Here is a 19718-nt window from a genome sequence, read left to right on the forward strand (position 1 = left end):
AAAAAAAAAACCTCTAGTTAAAGTGTAACATGCCTGGAGAGGATTGAATCTCAGTCATTCAAGATCATCGGAACAGGCTCAGAAAACATCTGTCAGGAATGACATAGGCAAAGTTCATCTTCCCTTCAGGCAGAGAAGTAGATTACATGATCCTATAAGATGCATTCCTTCCCTATTTCTCTCCATCTCTGTGATGTACACATCTCTCCTTGGAGGTGGTACACGCACTTCATGGGTTTTCCTATTTGTATGTGGCTATTTTGCATTTCCAGTCTCGCAGGCAAAGAAAACAGCAGGAACAAGTGGCTAAAATAAAGAGAAATAGAGCCTCACAAGATCCTAACTGCAAGGGTAATTAAACATTCAAACAGTTCAGTAGGGTATCAGTGAAACTGATGGATTTGAAATTACTTGCATGTTTAAAACAAGATTAAATATCTTCCAAGAGGTCTGTTTTCAGCCAGTCTCAGAAATCCTGCAGCATGTGTATTCAAGAGGACAAGCTGAATTACCATAAAGATCCTCCCTGGTTGAGTGTCTTTGAGTCTGTGAATCTGAAATCCCTCTTCACAGCAAGAAACCTTTTTTATATAAATGTATACATTCACTTTCTGACTCTGAAGTTTAAAAGAAATAAAAAATAAAAAATGAAAAGACCAAAAAAAGGTTTTGTTACATTTGAGAAAAAGATTTTTGTCAAAGACTATGGAATCAATTTTTAAACAACGTTCTCTCCGGAGACAGGAAAAAAACATATATATTATGTAACGCTAATTTGACTTTTCCATTTCCACAGCAGTAAATAAATGACAGTGACCAAAAGCTAATTATTAAAGGAAGTGAAAGGGGCTTTTTTTCCTCCAAAAAATGTGTGGAGGTTAAGTAACACTACTTCACTGAATTCTTGAGTCACAAATGATACTTAATGAAGGGAAAAAAAGCAACAAATAAATATTACCTACATTTTTATACTTGCCTCCAAGGAACACACTGCTTAAAGGGAATTATCCAAGCATACAGAACAAAGTGCAAAATGCAATAAATATTAACAGTGCAGTGGTATCGTTGTACAGTATGACCACAGAGAAATGAACACATTTGTTTTAATCCTTAGGTTAGGGAGCTAACAGCAAAACGGATGGCAATTTAGACAGTACATTTGAGAATCACCTCATGAGCTAACAGGCGTCATACTCAAGAAGCATTTTCACAAGTACTTTAAGTGCCTGCTAGTATACAGTGTTCCCTAAAAATATATCTTGGATCTGTCTCTGAAGGTGTCTGTCTGCCAACTCAAACTATTTTTATGCTATGGGGCATGTATCATGTTTTTTGAAAATGAACTGAAGCGTGGTACTCAGAACATAATTCTAAATGATATAATGAAAAATAAAGTTTATGCTATTCTAATGAAGGAGAAGCATCTCAAGTTTTCAAATGACAAACACTGGGAGGAGTGGCTAATGGGTCAGAGAGTCATGCTGCCATCCAGAGGGACCAGGGCAGGTAGGACAAATGGGCAGCCAGGGACCTGATAAAGGTCAGCCAGGGTAGGTCTGATATCCTGAATCTGGAGTGGAACAACTCAGGCACCAAGACGTGCTGGGGGTACCCTCCTAGAAAGCAGGTTGGCAGGAAAGGTCCCAGGAGTCCTGGTGGACACTGATGTGAACACAAGCCAACAATGCGTTCTTTCAGTAACAAAGGCCAATGATACCCTGGACTGCGTCAGGCAAAGATGATTAAAAAAGAAAAATAGGAGTACAGTCACAGAATGATTTTAAAGCTACCATGTATACTTCAGAGAAATGTCTTACTGAATGGCCAAACAAATTAGGTGCTTTTTACTGCCCCAGTACAAAGCTTTCTACATTATTAAAAGACAGGAATTACACAACAAAAGAAGTAATGCCTGTCTTGCATTTTTGTCTAGTGTGGTGTTTTTTCTTTCCTGCAAAAAAGAATCTTAAGACAGGTATAAGATACCTACTGACATTTTTAGGTCAATACACTTTCACAGAGTCTAAGATATTCTGATACAACAAAAATAGGCAATCATCACAAAATTTTGAGATACCAGAAAAGCACACTTTTTTTGCGAAGAGCCAGTGTATTCAGTTACAATATATATCACAAGAGTGGTTCTCGGCATCTTTTTCAACTGTTGATGATATCATATCATTTGAAATGGTAAATCCCACTCTCTGCATAAATAGATGTCATGCACAATTTAAAAAGGTCTAAAGAAAGGAAGGATATTCCTCTCTTCCCAACAAGTATACATCTACAATCAAAAAGAAACTCATGCTGCAGACATAATACACGTAAAGGAAAGTATAGTAGCCCCGTGGTCATCACGAGGAGTTGCCATCATAAAGCTGACTGCAGTGACAATTACCCTGAATGTGGAGCAGAACAAGGCGTAATATCACAAGCGTTAAGGGAGCAGGCAACACATTACCAAATGTCACTCAGAGACCAGATTTCAAGTGCAAGCATCCCTGAAATGCATAGGAATATTTTCACGGACCGAAAGTTTCTCTTAAAGATACAGTTTACATTGCACTGCATGAGAACATAGACTCACAGAACCATAAGGGTTGGAAGGGACCTCCAGAGATCACTAAGTCCAACCCCCCTGCCAAAGCAAGTTCCCTACATCAGGTTGCACAGGTAGGTGTCCAGGCAGGTCTCAACTATCTCCAGAGAAGGAGACTGCCCAACCCCCCTGGGCTCCACCACCCTCACCATAAAGAAGTTCTTACACTCACTTGTGTGCAATGCATTCCTATGCTCCAGTTTCTCGCCATTTCCCCTTTTCAAGTCTCCACACACTGCTGAAAAGAGCCTGGACCCACCACTTTGCCCCCCCACACTTCAGATATTTATAGACCTGGATCAGCTCCCCTCTCAGTCTTCTTTTCTCAAGGCTAAATAGAACCCAGTTCACTTAGCCTTTCTTCATAAGGGAGATGCTCCAGGCCTCCACTGGATTCTTTCCAAGAGATCCCTGTCTTTTTTGTACTGGCGAGCCCAGAACTGGAACTTTCAGTCCTGTCTCCTCACGTTTTTAATGTGGTGATTCTCACAAATATACTGCAGATCAAAGCTCATACAAACTTCCTTCCGCCTAAACCTGTACTTCCCCCGTTGAGAACATATCCCACAGATTTGGCTTATAGCACAGGATGTATATGCTGGGCTTAATTGTGCCTAACAATCAATTTGGCCAGAAGAAGGTATTTTCAGATGGGAAAAGTGTATGAACATCTGTTACGTTTCCCGTTTCCCTATGCCCGATTTTAACTGTTTCTTCATAAAGGAAGGTATAAAAAGAAAGAAAAAGGAAAAATCAACATTCATTTCTGCATTAAAAAGAACATGCACTCCATTCAATCCAGTGAAATATTTCAGTTAAAAATGATACTCTGGGAATCTTGCAATCAGCAACAATCAAAACTGTTCTATCTGACAACATATGTATACACACTAAGTCACCACAGGAGCCCGGCAGGACGGCTTCCCAAGTACACAATGACCAAGGATATAATGGACCTGATCCATCTATTTCCTTTCCTCCATAATTGTTTTGATCATCAGCAGTTTCAGGCAATTGCTATAAACATTGAAACGTTATGTACAACACTTCCCCTTGTTTGGTTGGATTTGTTTCCCCAAGCGTGCAGCTTGATGAATTAGGAAGATTAGGGAATTTTTTATTATTATTATTTTTTTTTAATAAGAGCAATAGGGCAGTCTGAAGTACCATAAACTTAAAATCCAAACAGTGCATACGCTTAGCATCCTTGACCACTCTGTATTCTGACAGCTATAAATAACTGTTTGGTTTTTACGAAGTAATAACAATTCCATTCTAGGATTGTGTTGAAACAGTTGTAGAGCTTTTCTCTTTTCCGTACCTCAAACATTGCCAAGAGTAAATTTCTTTCTAAAGCTCTGATTCAACTGTGATTATGTTTTTCAGAAGAATTTCAAGGTAAAGTTAAATAAGCAAGTGTGAACTTAATTAAAAATAAGCTTTTCTAGACTTCTCAAAAGTAGTCAAAATTGATGTCAAATACATAGCAATGTTAGAGGGTAAGGAACTATTTAGCACAGGAAGGTATATAACCTCCAACCTTTCTTTCAGATAAATACAAAAAGGTCCCACCGTAAGCACCTAGGCCAGTATTCAACCCGGCTTAGAGAGTACAGAGTATATTTTGGCTACATCACTTGATCCATGTATAATATGAGGTAAAAAAGGTTTATTTCCAGAGGTAAAAATGATCAGAAATTACTGTAAATAAAGTTATTCAGACCATGTAGCACCATCTGCATCACTTCCCTCAGGTATTGTATTAAAAGTCATTTTGATACAGAAGGGGGAAAAACTTTGCAACTTATGTAGGGAGAGAAAAGAAATTTTACATACATTCTCTCCCAAACAAAACAAATGAACAATCATATGAAAGACAGCTGCAGTAGTAAAACATGTTTGTCATTCACTCACAGAAGAACTGGGGAGTGCAGAAACAGCAGGAAACCCTTACCACCTGCAAATACAGTATGTCACAACAGTCCAGAGCAGATCTGCATCAAAGGTAAACTATCTGCTTACTGCATTTCAAACAGGCAATATAGTCAGTGTAAATAGGAGGTATTCATTCCATCCCACTAGATTGCATTCTGACATCCAACAAGACTTTCAAGCATGGGAAGAACTAAAACCTAATTGTTCCTTTTTGTAAAGTATTATTCAAGTGAAAACTACTAAATTACCCAAGTATTTTCAATGGAAATCTCCGCAAGAAAATATATCCACAATATTTTGCAAAACTGGGCTGCAAAAAGTAGGTGAGATTTTATAGGTAGCCTAACACACTGGCATCTACCAACATGCTGAATTTATTCACTGCTAACACTTACCCTATACAGCACAAAGACAAGAATTTTACAGGCTGGTAACGACAGAGCTGTGAAGCAGCCTGCACCACTACTTTTCACAACATATTCTAAGCAATTCTCTCACTTGGCCCTAAAATAGAATGGAACTGTCTCTAGATTACCACTTTCTCAGCTGTCAATTCAACATATCAGTAATCCAGTTCTGGAAAATCAGACAGAATCAAAATATCTCAAAGAAAATTTAGAATGATGAATGATGTACATGAAAGTACAGTAATTCCCAGTTTGTCCAAATAGTTAATCCAGCACCGTACATTCCTATTTTTCTGCCTCCCTTTACCACCACACAAATAAAAAAGCAAAGAAAGAAAAATAAGGGCTTTAGTTGACTGAAGTCTTTTGACAATGAATGTAAGCTTCAGCCCTCAGAAAACATTCTAGCTTTTCTTTTCACTAAGCCTAAAATTAAAGTATGCTTTAAATGTACATTAAAAATAGCTATCATATTCAGAGAACCTTTTTCAACTTTAAATTAAAGTAGCATGCTTTGTAAAAAATGGACGTTTCTCTGCTTAGAATTTTCAAGTAATTTACTGAAACATCTTAGTAATTTTGTCTTCAATAATTTTTATAGTAGTAATACCTATGGGAAACTCTCTTACTAAAAGGAAATAGAGCCACCTAAGCCAGACGTGCAATAAATAATTCAGCTTTCAACATTAAAGTCTCATGTATTACACTTGTGTTTTTAAAATATCTTGTCATAGGCCTAGCATAAAATTCATCCAAAGCAATTGCAGATGTTTTAAATATCTAGTTATGGAAGTTAATACATAGACATTTAACCTATTATTCTACAGAGCACATTTTTTCTATGGATTGCTAACAGTTGATTTTGCTCCTGGAAATTCTTACAATAAACAGAACTACATTTCACACATTTATTCTGACAACACGTAAGATACTACAGCAACACGTACCCAAAATTACTACCAACAGGGCAGTGATCCTGCACTCAGGTGGTCAGATGGATCTTTCTCATTCACGTGACATCCTACTGACTTCACTGTTTATCCGGACATAAGGGTTCCCCTGTGGGAATCAAATGGCTAAATCGGGATATGAACCAAGGGCAGGATAAGAAGTCTTTTCCTGGATTGCCACATACTGTTCTATGGCATGTGTTTGGTCTCACCTGCCAAGGAAACAGTATGATAGTTGTAATACGAAGTAGGCCTCACTGCCTGCAGCACACGCGGTTGCTGGATGGCTGTGCCTGCTTCACTCCTCACAGCAGCCTTGCTGAAAACCTGCAAAGCTGCCAGTGCTTCTTTTGTGCCAAGTCAGAAAACACCTCTCCAACCATGAGGCATAATGCTATTTATTTACTGTTTGCACTTGCATGTGATTTCTCCTCCTACAGCTTTACCAAAGAGGAGGAACAGAGAAAGATAAGAGATTTTATTTTCCATACTACTAATAAAAATACCTCTAATAAATAACCTTTTTTGGAAACTTATTTACTTGCTACTTTGCAAGTATCATATTTAACATGATTTGACACATTTAAACTCAATGAAAACATTTGCATAATTAGTTTATAAATATATTTTTAAAAATCCCATCCAAGTTCTGAACATTATGCAATCACTGCTGCGAAGAGGATGACCAAGGTATGTCAACAAAGCGCCCTTTGCACCATGCCTTTTTGGATAGTTGGATTAAGATTTTGGAAACTTGCTTACTTAAAAAAAAAAAAACAATAAATATTCACATACCTTAAGCTGAATGCATGTAACACTAACGTAAATAAAACCTTGCGCTGAGAGAAACCATTTAGCATCCCAGTGTACCCACTAAGATTACACATTTGTTTTGTTTTCTGAATCTCAGCATTCAGGAATTAGATTAGAGCATGGGAGAACAGAGAAAAGACTACACAAGAAACCATATGAACATTTTTCATCCAAACCCTTTATAATTAACAAATTCTTTAAAGAATAGTTCCTATTGTTCTACTATTTTAGACCTATGCTAACAGAGTAATGTGGACCTAGATATAACCTCCCAAGGAAAGAAAAAAAGGATTTGAAATAAGGCATCCCGAATTTTCAAAGGGCCCTTTCTTCCAATCTATCTGCTTGGATAATGCGCCCAGAGTGGCATTTTGTAATGACAGCAACTTTCCAACAAATCAATAGTTATTTAATTCCCAACAAGCTCTTGAGTCCATTAAACCTGATTACATTCACCCATTTCAGTTGGGTGCAGTTATTTTTCCTACACCAGCACTTAATCTATAACAGGAACTTATGAGAACTTTCAAAAGCAATTTCAACATCAATCAGTATAGAGTGAAAGGCACGATTTGCTTGTAATTATTTATTGGACAGGATGGCACAGGGTCTGACTGAGCTCTGGTGTCCGACCTTCACCCCCAAATTCTAATGGATATTAAGGCCTGCTTGATGTGTTCCTGTGTAATACCGGGTCTCACTAAATTAAAAAAGAAAAACATAAAACAACAAAAAAAGCCCCCCACAAAAACAGCATCAGCTTGCAGACATTTTTTCAATACCTGATAATAGCCACTGTGCAATGCTATATTTCTTTTTTAGACACATGGCTGATATTAAGCCTGAAGTGAAGAAAAATTCATGATCTTGGAATGCCAAATGGACCTATACAAAAAAAACAACCAAACACAAAAAAAACCACCAAACCTGTTTCATGTTTTGATTCCACCTCTACACTCACCAACTATTACTGTAGCAAAAGAGAGCAACAACAATTTTAAACAAAAGCCTCTCCTCCCAAGTTAATCTGACTGACTGCTACCAAGACACAGAAATGCAGAACCACACAGTATTCTCCCTAGAGCCTTTTTATACGTAGCGGCCATAACTGCCATTTATAGGGGACGCAGAGTTCATTTGGGGAATGCTTGAAAATTTTATAGGAATCCTTTCTTAGCATCTTTTTTTTTTTTTTTTTTTTTCCTACTAAAAACAATGGAATAGCTTTTGCTTTATTAATGTTTACATGATCCATACAAATCTCAAGTCTAACAACAGAAAATTCCACTTCTTGATAAAATCATCATAAATACAGACATCACAGCAAAGGTAAGTAAATCCAGTAATTGCCAGTTAACTTTTAAAATACAAAACTCTCACAAGCAGGATCTTGCACTCTCATGACTTAAAGATACCACAGGTAATCTACCGTATATTACACACAAAAACCTACAAATCCCTCTTCATTCAGTGAGATGCATAACATATTAATTAATGCTTATTTAACACTATTCATACTTGCTGTGCTAAAACACTTAACCTAAACACATCACAGTAAGTTACTTTGTCTTATGATCTGCCGTGGGAATGCTGAGTCCCTCGGAAACACAGAAGGGATAGCAAATCCTCTGCCCTGTGGTCAACCTTGTGAAGCAAAGGCATGAATGTTAAATAGCAGACAAATCAATAGAAGCAAATATAGCTCAACTACACCATTTATTCAGCCATGAGAGATGTCAATACACAGATTAGGGTGATCCATCTTTTTGATTTCCTACTGTCTTCTCACCGAATACATGAGAGCTTTTGCTTGTATTAAAAGTGTTTGCTTTCTCAACCATAAAAATTCCAATTATTACTCTAAGTGCACTAGAGTTAAGTTGCTTGTTGGAAGCGGCCTTGCATTACCTGAACAAGTCCAGCGAAGTATGGCGCTGCCGGCAGAATCATTGGCACTCCATATGGATGTAGCAAAACTCCTTGAGACGACAACATGGTTTAAGTGATAGTATTACTCCCACTAAAGCTAAACACATCAATTGAAAGTTAGGGGAAAATCTATATACCAACTTCTTCCAAACTCAGAGCTAGAACCAAATAACTTCTGTCAGGGGCAAAGCCCACATCAGCTGTAAAAAAAAGAAAAAAATTGACGTCAGCAACTCTTAATGTTAAATTTTTCTTCAGAGACAACAGATAGAGACAACAGCTGCAAAGCTAACTCTACCCAAAAAGGAAGGTGCTATTTTGGGACCAGCTTAAATAACATGACTAACCAACTACTCTTTATCAGTTCAGATTTTTAAGTAATAAACACATACAGTTCAAACTCCCCAACCTGGATTTCAAACAGGATTAGAACTAATAATGCAATAGGGACTGGCATACACATGGCAACAGTTGCTATCAGAAGCTTTTAAAAAAAAAAAAAAGAAAAAGAAAAAGCAGCTTTATTATGATTGTGCAAATTACTGTTTCTTTGTATTTATTAACTGTTAAACAATATTCATGTGAGAGCTGAAACTCAAGCCTGTTACATTTCATACATACTGTTTTGATTCATTGCATTTTTCTTGCTTATTTTGAATATTTGAGCTAGCTAACAACTTCTTAGTGTAAATTATATTTTAATGGCTTTTCTAACCTTTCACAACATCTATGTTGTTGCATTTATCACAGCTTTTTGAAAAAGACAAATTTGACCTTTAGAGAATTTCATCTGTTCTCCAATTAAACTCACACCCAGTGTAAGAGATAAGGGAGGGGGGGGAAATTCAGCCTGTTTTTTTTTTTCTCACTAAACAAAACAGATTTGCTACTTAATGCACTATTTGCAAGTCATTCTCTTCTACAGCTAAACATTTATACTTTAGACAAAACAAACAGTCATTAACACTCGTTATGTATGCAGTGTATATCCTCAATTGCAGATATGGTTAATGACAAGAATTAAATTGGGCGAGATACTTTTAATTCAATTAAGAATTAAGTGTTTAAAACTTCACGTTACAAGTTAGGAAAATATATAAATCATCCTCTCCTACAGTTTCTGAATAACCAGGGTGCTCCACATCACTAACTTAAGCTACTTGATTTTGTTGCATAATTACTTTTCCAGATAACTAATTGCAGACAAGATTTGATGTGATACTCAATTATTTAATGTCACATTTTGACCGTCAGGAAAGGTTTTCAGTAATTGATTCTCATGTATCACAGCAGCTGTATTGCGTGATTTAGAAATCTAACTTAGCAGGTGCATGCTGACCCTTGTTACTAACAGCCTTACACCATTTCTAACTTTAGATGTTAAATAGTGACCCTGTATGAGGCTCTTCTTAGAGGCTGCCAATGAGCACAGCAATTGTCATGTGATGGTGTGATGTTTACCTAGATCCATTTTCTTTTTATAGAGTGGCTTCGTGTTTCTGCTGGGGATAATACTGTTCACCTCGCTGTGCTCAGCTGCTATTTATGTTTTTCTTATTGAGAAATCTATTGTTTAAATTATTAAGTAAACTAAACTGACATTTTTGCCAAAAGATTTTCTAAGATTTAAATACAATATCAGTTATATACAGAAATACAGAAGAACGTCATACAGAAATGTATCAGCAAAAGACACATGTGGGAAAGTGTATTGCTATTACAACTCATTTTAAATTATTTCACTTCTTAAAACATGTACTTCAGTTTGAACTATTACCTTTTGTTTGGCCTAACAGTAAGCTGCACTTGAAAAGAAAAGGTTTCTTTCACCTTGCAACAGAGATTATAAAATGGGTTTTGTAAACTTTACATATATGATTCCAACAGGACAACTGACATAACCACAGACTGCTAAACTGCTCTGTAAAAACCAGTTTTTGTTTCAATACATTTCTAATTAACGTGATAGAAAACCTAAAGAGCAAGATGATTCATATAGGAGAAAAGCAGACTCAGGGAAATGCTCAACATTTTCATTAATTATTTTGGCTGATTAAATTTCCCACTGACAAAGTTGGAAAGTTACTGAAGATTTAAAGAACATAGATAGGAATCTATATGCACCTACAGGAAAAACTCCTCAATTATAACAGCTGTAGGGGAAACCCTTTACGTGTTGTTCAGGTAAATGGAACAACTGTGTCATAATAGGAAATAAAGAAGGCTAAGAACAGGGGGGGGGGGGAAATGGGAGGAAGAAACTTTTTAAGATAAGGGCAATTCTGGAACACTTAGGGAGAAAAAAAAAAAAAAGCAAAAAAACTAATTATGGTACATATTTTGGTGTTGAATAAGTGAGGTTCTAGAACAGTTTTCCAATCCAGTATCTTGTCAAAGGAATCTAGTGAAATTAGGCAGCAGCAGTCAGCACTCTTCAACTTAGAAGAGGACCGTTCCAGTCCTTCCCAGTAAGTATAAACATTCAAGAATAATGAAAATGCAAAGCGTCTTAATAACATTTATATTTGCTACATTTCAGATTGAAATATATAAAAATAAACTTTGAAAATAAACCGTAGTTACCTGTTTTAATGAAAGGGTGCTTTGCTTGCCTCACTACAACAACATGCTTCTAAATGTATAGCTGTATGGCACTCCAAATCCAAGCTCTGACTTTCTGGTTGGGCTCTTTGATGATGTCCCATGTGTGCACCAGCTACCTAAGTTCGCACAAACCTCTGTGAATCAAAACCACAGAAGTACATACAGCTTTACTTGCTTCTCCGTCCCGTGCCAAATTCTGAATTTACGCCAATGTAACTACATCACGTTCACCAGTATATACCAATATACCAACATACTTGTTTTCACAACAAAGTCTCCCTCCCGACCACACAAAACGGAAATTTGAGTTTTACAGTTCACTGTTAGCATTAAAGGACACATTTGCTTTGCAAGAATGCTTGGAATGCGTAAAATACCATTATAAAGAGCGCTGACAACTCGGAACAAGCCAGAAGAGAATTAGTTATGCAAAGAATTCTATCTTACTTTAGCAGAACCTACAGCAAGATTAAGGTTAAGCATGAGCCTAAAAGTTTTTACTAGCAAAAAACTAGAATGGTCAGCACTACGCACATCAATTGCCTGTCCGATGTAACTGATGGTAACCGTGGCTACATCAGTATTTTCGCTGCCTGAAAAACTTGCAGATCACCTATTTTAAACAACTCTACAGTTCTCAATTTCACACATTCTAGAAAATTATAACATTGCTAGAAAAAAATACATGCTAAGCCATTTCCGGTGTGCTCAGGGCATGGTTCTAGCAGCTGCTTCCAAACCCACAATTCTTTTTCCATTAAAAGTTTGTAAGGATTTTCTGAAACTGAAAATTGATTTCAGAAATGAAAGACAAGAAAAAGAAAAAGAAAATAGACGAACGCTATTTTTATGCAGGCTACATAAAAAGAAAGTACTTTTATTTTTTTAAAAGACAGAATGATGCTAAAAGACAGGAGACGGGTATTACACATGAAAATAAATCCCAAAGGTTCTGAAGCTAGTGTATAGTAAAAAAACAATGGGAGCGATATAACAATTTTATCACGCTGGTCTGAACAGTTCCAGCTTTTACCACCTGAGTAATAGCTGAGAAGCTCATTAAATACATTTTTTTTTTAAAACTCAGAGACAATTTTTGCCACAATAATACAACATATTATTTGAATTAAATAAAATACTTTAATTATTCTACAAATGGACCGAAAAAAAAAAAATAAAAATCAAACATCCAAAATCTAACAAGGTAATCCCATTATGAACTTGCCTCCTAGAAAGAAACTGATCTGAATAGGTGAGCTGAACAAGCCAAGAAAGCTAAGGCTCTTGAAAGAAAGTCAGCTAATACTAAAGTGAGGAATAAAACAAAAAGGTGTTTTGCTTTAGACCCCTTCCCTTCTCAGGTCTTTACGTCTAATGCCCTAACATCTGTAGTCTTGCTGTTTTAGCGCAGAGCTACTGACACAAGTGCTCTAATAGTGACTTTTTACTAAGTCAGCAGTGAAGTCGTTTCGAAGGGGAAAGAAATGGAAATGACTATATGATAAGAACAGAATGAATTAAAGCCACAAGTGCCTGAAAACTGGGCTGCACAGACAAGAAAGAAAATAAAAAATGAAAAAGATGCAAGAAGGACCAAGAATTTGACCCCATCTACATATTGTAATATGTATTGTAGATATTAGAGCACGTCCAAAGGAGGGCTACAAAGACAGCAAAGCGTCTGTAGAGTAAGATGTATGAGGAGCAGCTGGGGTCTGTGGGTTTTTGTTCATCCAGAGCAGAGGAGGCTGAGCAGCAGCACTGAGCTCCGCTCTCTGGAGACAGCAGCAGGGCCTGAGGGAACTGCATGGAGCTGCGTCAGGGGAAGATCAGGCAGGAATCAAGGGAAGGCTCTGTATCAGAGGGCAGTGGGCATGGAACAGGCTGCTCTGGGCAGTGTGCACAGTCCCAGGCTCATGAAGTTCAAGGAGCATTTGGACATCCTCCTCAGATATAGAGTTTGGGTCCTGTGTGGAGCCAGGAGTTGATCCTTGTGGATCCCTCCCAACATGGGAGATTCCAGGATTCCATGGTGTGATCCCATGAAACCACGCTATTCCACCAAGGCAAAATTAGATGCTTATTCATGCTGTGGTTGAAGATAAAGAATAATTTAACAACTTTTCTGGAGCCACATTGCCTGGAAAAAGCAGATCCCTGCAATGCAGTCATTAGCCAATCAATGATGTATGCTTTAATCCGATACTGACAGAACTGATCTATTCAGACCACATTCCTGCCAAATGATTAATTCTTCTTAATGTCCGTATCCAACCACAAGGAAAGTTTCTTCCAAATGCTATACAATACCAACAAATGTCAAATAATTCCTACTCCCTTCCAACATTAGGCAAAGTCTCCCATTTCACATACCATAAATAATTCAAGTTTCACTTTGGCACCCTCTTTATGGCTATAACTTTATGGCAAATATTTCATATTTGATACCTTTTAGTTCTTTTTGAAGCCTCCTTTTTTTTTTTTTTTTTTTTTTTCCTGGCCACCTTTCCTGTTTTCCATTTTCTCATTAAATTTTCTCAGTTGCTTTCCAGTATAGGAAAACCCAGAATGAAGAAAAGAACATAGTTTCCGGCTCTCTTGTGCAGTTTTCCATCATCTGCAGCAACTTTAGAATACTAGCTCTAAAAAAGTATTACCAGATTAGTACTGTTATAGGATTGAGTTGGAAGAGACATTATTAAAAGGTAATCTAGTCCAACTCCCCTGCAACAAACAGGGACATCTATAGTTTGATCAGGTTGCTCACAGCCTAGTCCAGCCTGACCTTGAATGTCTCCAGGGACAAGGCATCCATCACATATCTGGACAACCTGCACATCTCTACCCTTATCATTTTTCCTTATATCTAATCAAAATCTCCCCTCTTTCAGTTAGAAACTATTTTCCCTTGTCCTATCACAACAGACTTTGCTAAAAGGTACATTCAATTCCTTAAAATAGCAACTCTTTAGATTTTGAAAGGCTGCTATCAGGTCTCTCAAAACCTTCTCCAGGCTGAATAGCCTTAAGTCTCTTGGTTTGCCCTCATAGGGGAGGTATTCCATCCCCTGATTTATTTTTGTTTCTTTCCACTGAACATGCCCCAAAAACTCCACATCTCCACCTCAATGAGGACTCCACATCTGAATGCAGTACTTCAGGTGATGTCTCACCAGCACAAGGCAGAGGGGCAGGATTGCCTCCCTCTACATGCTGGCCATGCCTTTTTTGATGCAGCCCAGGATACGGTCAGCTTTCTGGGCTGCAAGGGCACACTGCTGGCTCAAGTACAGCTTGATATCCATCAGTAAAACCAAGTCCTTTTTGGCAGGACTGTACTCTATTCTTTCATCCCCTAGTTTGCATTGACAGTGAAAGCTGCCACAACCCTAGTGCTAATAGGCTTTGAACCTCATGAGTTTCTCCTTGGCCCACTGTCTGAGACTGTCCAGGCCTCTCTGGATGGAATCCCACCCCTTGGACATGTTGATTGGACCACATAGCTGAATGTCAACTTCTTACTCCATTGATGGCATCACCAATAACAGCATCAAAGAAAGGTTCCGGTACTGACCTCTCAGGGACACCACCCATCACTTACCTACATCCAGACCACCACTCTGCATACAATCTTGCAGACAATTCCTCATCCATTAAACATGCCCACTAATGCAATTGCTCCACCGCAGAAGGCCACTAGGTTAGTCAGGCAGTTGGTGAAGTCATGCTGATTGGCTCATATCACCTCCTCCTTTTCTTCATGCCTTAGTACAGCTTTCAGGAGGATCTGCCCCATGACCTTCCCCAGAAAAGCATCCCCATGCATGCTCCAAAAGAGGTTAACTGCCACTCACTACCAAACAGTGATTACCAAGGCTCGAGTTAGTCAGATTCAGACATTAAATGAACGGCTGAAAGGAAAAAGTGCAACATCTTTTTTCTTTTCCTTCTCCTTTTTATTCTCCTGAACCATGACTGCTGCTTTCTTTCCAATAACAACACTCATCTTCCAAAGGCTCTACTTCTACCTTTTGCTAAAACGATATGAGATCAACATCTCTCTGAGGGCATTTGATGCACTATCCAAACTTGACACTTGTCATCAGCTGGTTATGTTATTCTACTCTTCTAAGCAAAGTTCCAAGTACACACATAAGCTGTTTACGCCAACTACCAATTCCCCAGTCAACTCCTATTATACTTAACAGCAAAACCAAAACACAAGATGCAATATTTTACACTTAGAAGTTGCTATGATATCCATTTCCTAATTAAAACAATCTCTACTCTCCTTCAACTATCTGATACAAGTATGGCTGATACAATTAGTCTACCAAGTTATTGCATATCCCCATTTAGACTAGCATACAGAGCAATGACAAAGGAATTGTTTAAACAGAGAGATCTTCCTTTTTTTTTAAAGAAAAAAAAAAAAGTGTGTAGAACATTTTATTTTCTTCCAAACTTGAAGCTTCTATTAGAAAAATCACATAAGCTCATGGGACCAAATTAAAAACTATCTGCGGTTGAAAACGAACCTGATTCTGTCAACCAGAAAGCCCACAGTTCTTCAGCTGCACTGAGGTTCAACTTTTTTTTTTTTTTTTAACATACAATCCAGTGGCATACTTGGGAAAAAGCCCATTGTTTTAATGGTGGCAAATGTAAAGACAGCCAAAATAAATGATTATACTGCAGCTGATTTTGTGCTTCCAGACAGAAGGACCCCAAGCAAAAACCTAGGAAGCATGTTTGGCAAACAATTTGTAGTTCTAGAGAAATCATGGCATTCACAGTGCAGGACAAGCAGTCTTAGATTATTTCAAGTAAAATACAGCAAAATGTTGGCTTCTGAGTGCGTGGTCAGAACTTACTCTTTGGTTTGACTGACTGCAAACTTTGCCTTTTGCTGTCAGAGCGGTGCATTGATTCATCTGCTGTTTTAGAACTTCACTGACTAAAGAACAGCATGTTTACTCTGTGATCTATTTGGAATGTTCCCACAAAGATCACTTCTGCTTTCCTTTCTTGCACTGCCCCACAACATCGCCTTACTACCTCAGCAACCATAAGGTACTTGTCATCACCTTCAAGGGCTCACTTCAGCTTATTCCTACCCTGCCTACTACTGTGAACTGCCATCAGATCAGTTTCTTCTTTACATTACCCAGACTGTTATCTCCTCATCTTCTAACTGTACTGTACTAAAATGCCACCAGTGCTTTCTCCTATGATTTTTCTGGTACCAGGTAAGACCTTTATGTGAATTCTTTTTGAACTGTCTACAAGTCAGCTGTATATTTGTACCCATCTACTGTAGCTCAGAATCACAAACAATACAAAAAAATTATCACCTATGACAATAACATTGAAGAACTAAACATCCAGATATATAAAATACATGCTAAATACACATGGCATCATTATTTCCAGGAATGAAGGTAACGGTTTTTGCTGTAAACTCCTCACTCTCTTATTCATCCTTAATAAGCATCAGTTCCAACTTTGACTCAACTGCTGCTAGACATATTTGTCACCTGACTGCCAATAAGGAGTGACCTACCATTCAGTGAGTCACAAAAATTCACTTCCATAGATGACACATATGTGGCAGAAAGAGGGCAGAGAGTGGGGAAAAAAAAAATTAAGGAATGTCTCAATGGCTGAGCTTCCCTTTGGCTCTTGCACAAAAATAAGGAGCTCTCATCATCAATACAGCAGCACAAAGCACAGATGTTCAACCTGAATCTCCCCTGGTGCAACTTCAGGTCATTTTCTCTGGTCCTATCACGAGTTACATGGGAATTTTCACTGGTGGCTTCTTTGAGAATAATCATTCCTGTGATCGGGCTACTTCAGATTTCCTTCACTACTTGCTTTTGAACTTCTCTACCATTTCTTAGTAAGAACAGCATACTCATTTAGAAGGCATCTTTAGAGATCAAATTGTTCAACTGCTTGACCATTTCAAGGCTAAATTAAAACACACAACCGAGGGTGTTATCCAAGTGTCACTTGAATCCTGACAAGCTTGGGGCATCAATCACCTCTAGGAAGTCTATTCCAGTGTTTCATCACCCTCACAGTAAATAACTTTTTCATGATGTCCAGTTTGAACCTCCCCAGGTGCAACTTTGCACTGTTCTCGAGTCCCATTATCCATTCCCAGGGAGTAGAGCCTGAAACCTCCCTCTCTCTTTCCCTTCTCAGGAAGCTGCAGGGCAGTGAGGTTGCTCCTGAGTTTTCTGAAAGGTGAGCAAGAGAAGTCTTATGTTTATATGAAGTTTATCAGCTTGGGAAATTCCACACGAAATGTAATCGCTCCCTCGGGGGTACATTCATTTGCAAATACAAACCAGCAACAAAAAATGTTTTTCCTTGCAAATCAAGAACAGACTGTCTTATAATCAATATCCATTTTTAATGAACGCTACTGATATACTGAAGCAATGCCATGATAGATCATCATACTGATATACTGAAACAATGCCATGATAGATCAGCATCCGTTTCACAGAAGATTTGTGCCAATACTTGGGATACAACCAATCTCCCTCAGCACCAGTTCATAGCTGTCTTCTTATTGACATCAACAGGTATAAGACAGGATATCAGAAATGTATTCTAGAACAGTGCAGATGAGCCACCTGCTTGTCACTGTCATCTATTAGGTTTAGGTTGTGTGGACATGGCAGATAGCCACGTAAATTTACTGTCAAATTTGGTCAAATGAACTTCACTTTTTTTTTGCTGCAGTCAGGCCACTCTAACTACTATACCAAAGGAAGCTATGACTTCTTACTGACCCCAATTATCGCATTCATTATTCATCAAAGTACACTTTTCATTTGCTTCCCTGGAGAACAGCAGAATATCACTATAAGGATCTTTCAATACAACTTCACCCCCTTAACATACAGAAGGTTTGTCGACAAGTAACAGCTACTCATTCCCCTGAGTAAGGTTCACATTAATAGGACTGGATGGTGAATCATGAGATGGCATTAAATCATGTCTCCTGACTGTATAAATACATCATTTAAGCCCCATCCTAAACCAACAGTTTTAGCGCAGAAACAAACACAGCATACAACTTCAAAGTGAGACAGATATTTTGGAGAAATAACCTATTGAAATCACAAAACAATAAAGACTCCGCACATCTCTAAACGTATCAAAAGGAACTGCAGTTCAGAACTGGCAAGCTTCATATTTTCTGGAACTAAACAAAATTTGAAGGCATTAGATGTAATGCAAGCTATAATTCAATTCAATTCAGGACACCAACAAGAGATTTTAAGTACTGAAGTTTAGCCAAGAAATACAATCCAGGAGCATTTGAAGCAAGCAGGATTTGGCTGAAACAGTACGACAACACAATTGGTAATAAGTTTGCTTCCAAATCTAGATATCACAAAGTTAAAGCTCCTTCAGATTTATTGCTACTCTATGTCTGAAGACAATTCAGTCTTATAGGTCCTAATGCAACTGTTTAAGGAGATGCTTGATCCCGTGTTTGGCCACAGGACACAACAAGGATGGAAAAACATAACACTACTGTATGATTGTGTTGCTCCCACAAATGTATCTTGAGCACATCTGGATTGCAAAGGTTATAACTAGATCATCTCTCTGCTACTGCTGCGTAGCTGCTTCTATAAGCTGTCAGATTTTAGAATGGTTAATGAATCAACTGGGACTAGAGAATACTTACAGAACTTACATTCAAAGTGAATTTGTATTTACTGTGGTTGTTGTTTATCTAATGTTAGGCCTCCTTCAGATTCTGCTCCCAAAAAACATTTCATGTAATCTAGTACCACTGCATACAGTAGAAGTTAACCACCTTTGCTGAAGGCTATTGATCTATTTGGCTACTTGTAATACAAGAAAAGCAACTTCCTCAGTTGTTATTCTCTTCAGTTCAGATCTGATTAACTCTTTAAAATCATACAGACAGTCCTCCACAGGACTAATTCCTGGTGAAGCCATGCAAACAAGCCATGCCAGCCATTACCACAGCTCAAACGCTACCTGCTGTAATCCATCTTCTTCAGTGAGTCTGAGGGAATACCACTTTCCCCTAGAGTTTCCATCAAAGCTCATTTGCAACTGTGAGTGGGCATAAGCTATTTGTATAATTTTAGTGCAAATAAATACTTAAAACAATTTGCAAGCAAAATATACAGAAATACAAGAGAAAAAACACATAACCTATACCATGCATTAATTTTACATCCAAGCTGAGGGCCTCTTCTTTAGTGAAAGTCAACAGACTGTGCTGATCTACCCCAGCAGAAGATCTGACCCTGTTTTTCTCTCCCATTAAAATTTATGTCAGCATTGCACATCGGAACAAAGCCCCTGAGCACTCAGCTGAAGACACCTGCGCGGTTTCCTTGCTGTAGACAAACATATATGTTTATTTTAAAGAGAAGCTCCTTAGAGACATGCCCTACTGAACCATCTAGCAATAAACAC

At 38.0% G+C, this 19718-nt stretch overlaps 1 protein-coding gene across 38 annotated transcripts in view; it reads right to left on the reverse strand.

The window, feature by feature from the left end:
- Positions 1-19718, reverse strand: part of RBFOX1 (RNA binding fox-1 homolog 1) — a 541423-nt gene that overhangs the window by 174340 nt on the left and 347365 nt on the right. For 5 of the 38 annotated variants that reach the window (XM_085514236.1, XM_085514224.1, XM_085514207.1 and 2 more), the window contains exon 1: positions 8613-8832. The exons of 28 other annotated variants lie outside the window; for them this stretch is intronic. In XM_085514236.1, the coding sequence (XP_085370362.1) occupies positions 8613-8699 (87 nt within the window). In that variant the 5' untranslated portion in view covers positions 8700-8832. Of the gene's footprint in view, positions 1-8612; positions 8834-11216; positions 11356-19718 lie in introns of those variants that run through there. 5 more of the 38 variants (XM_085514231.1, XM_085514232.1, XM_085514215.1 and 2 more) reach the window with 2 other exon arrangements.

Source organism: Coturnix japonica, chromosome 13, assembly GCF_054131305.1.
Source record: "Coturnix japonica strain WE chromosome 13, WE-NBRP24, whole genome shotgun sequence".
Lineage (NCBI taxonomy): Eukaryota > Metazoa > Chordata > Aves > Galliformes > Phasianidae > Coturnix > Coturnix japonica.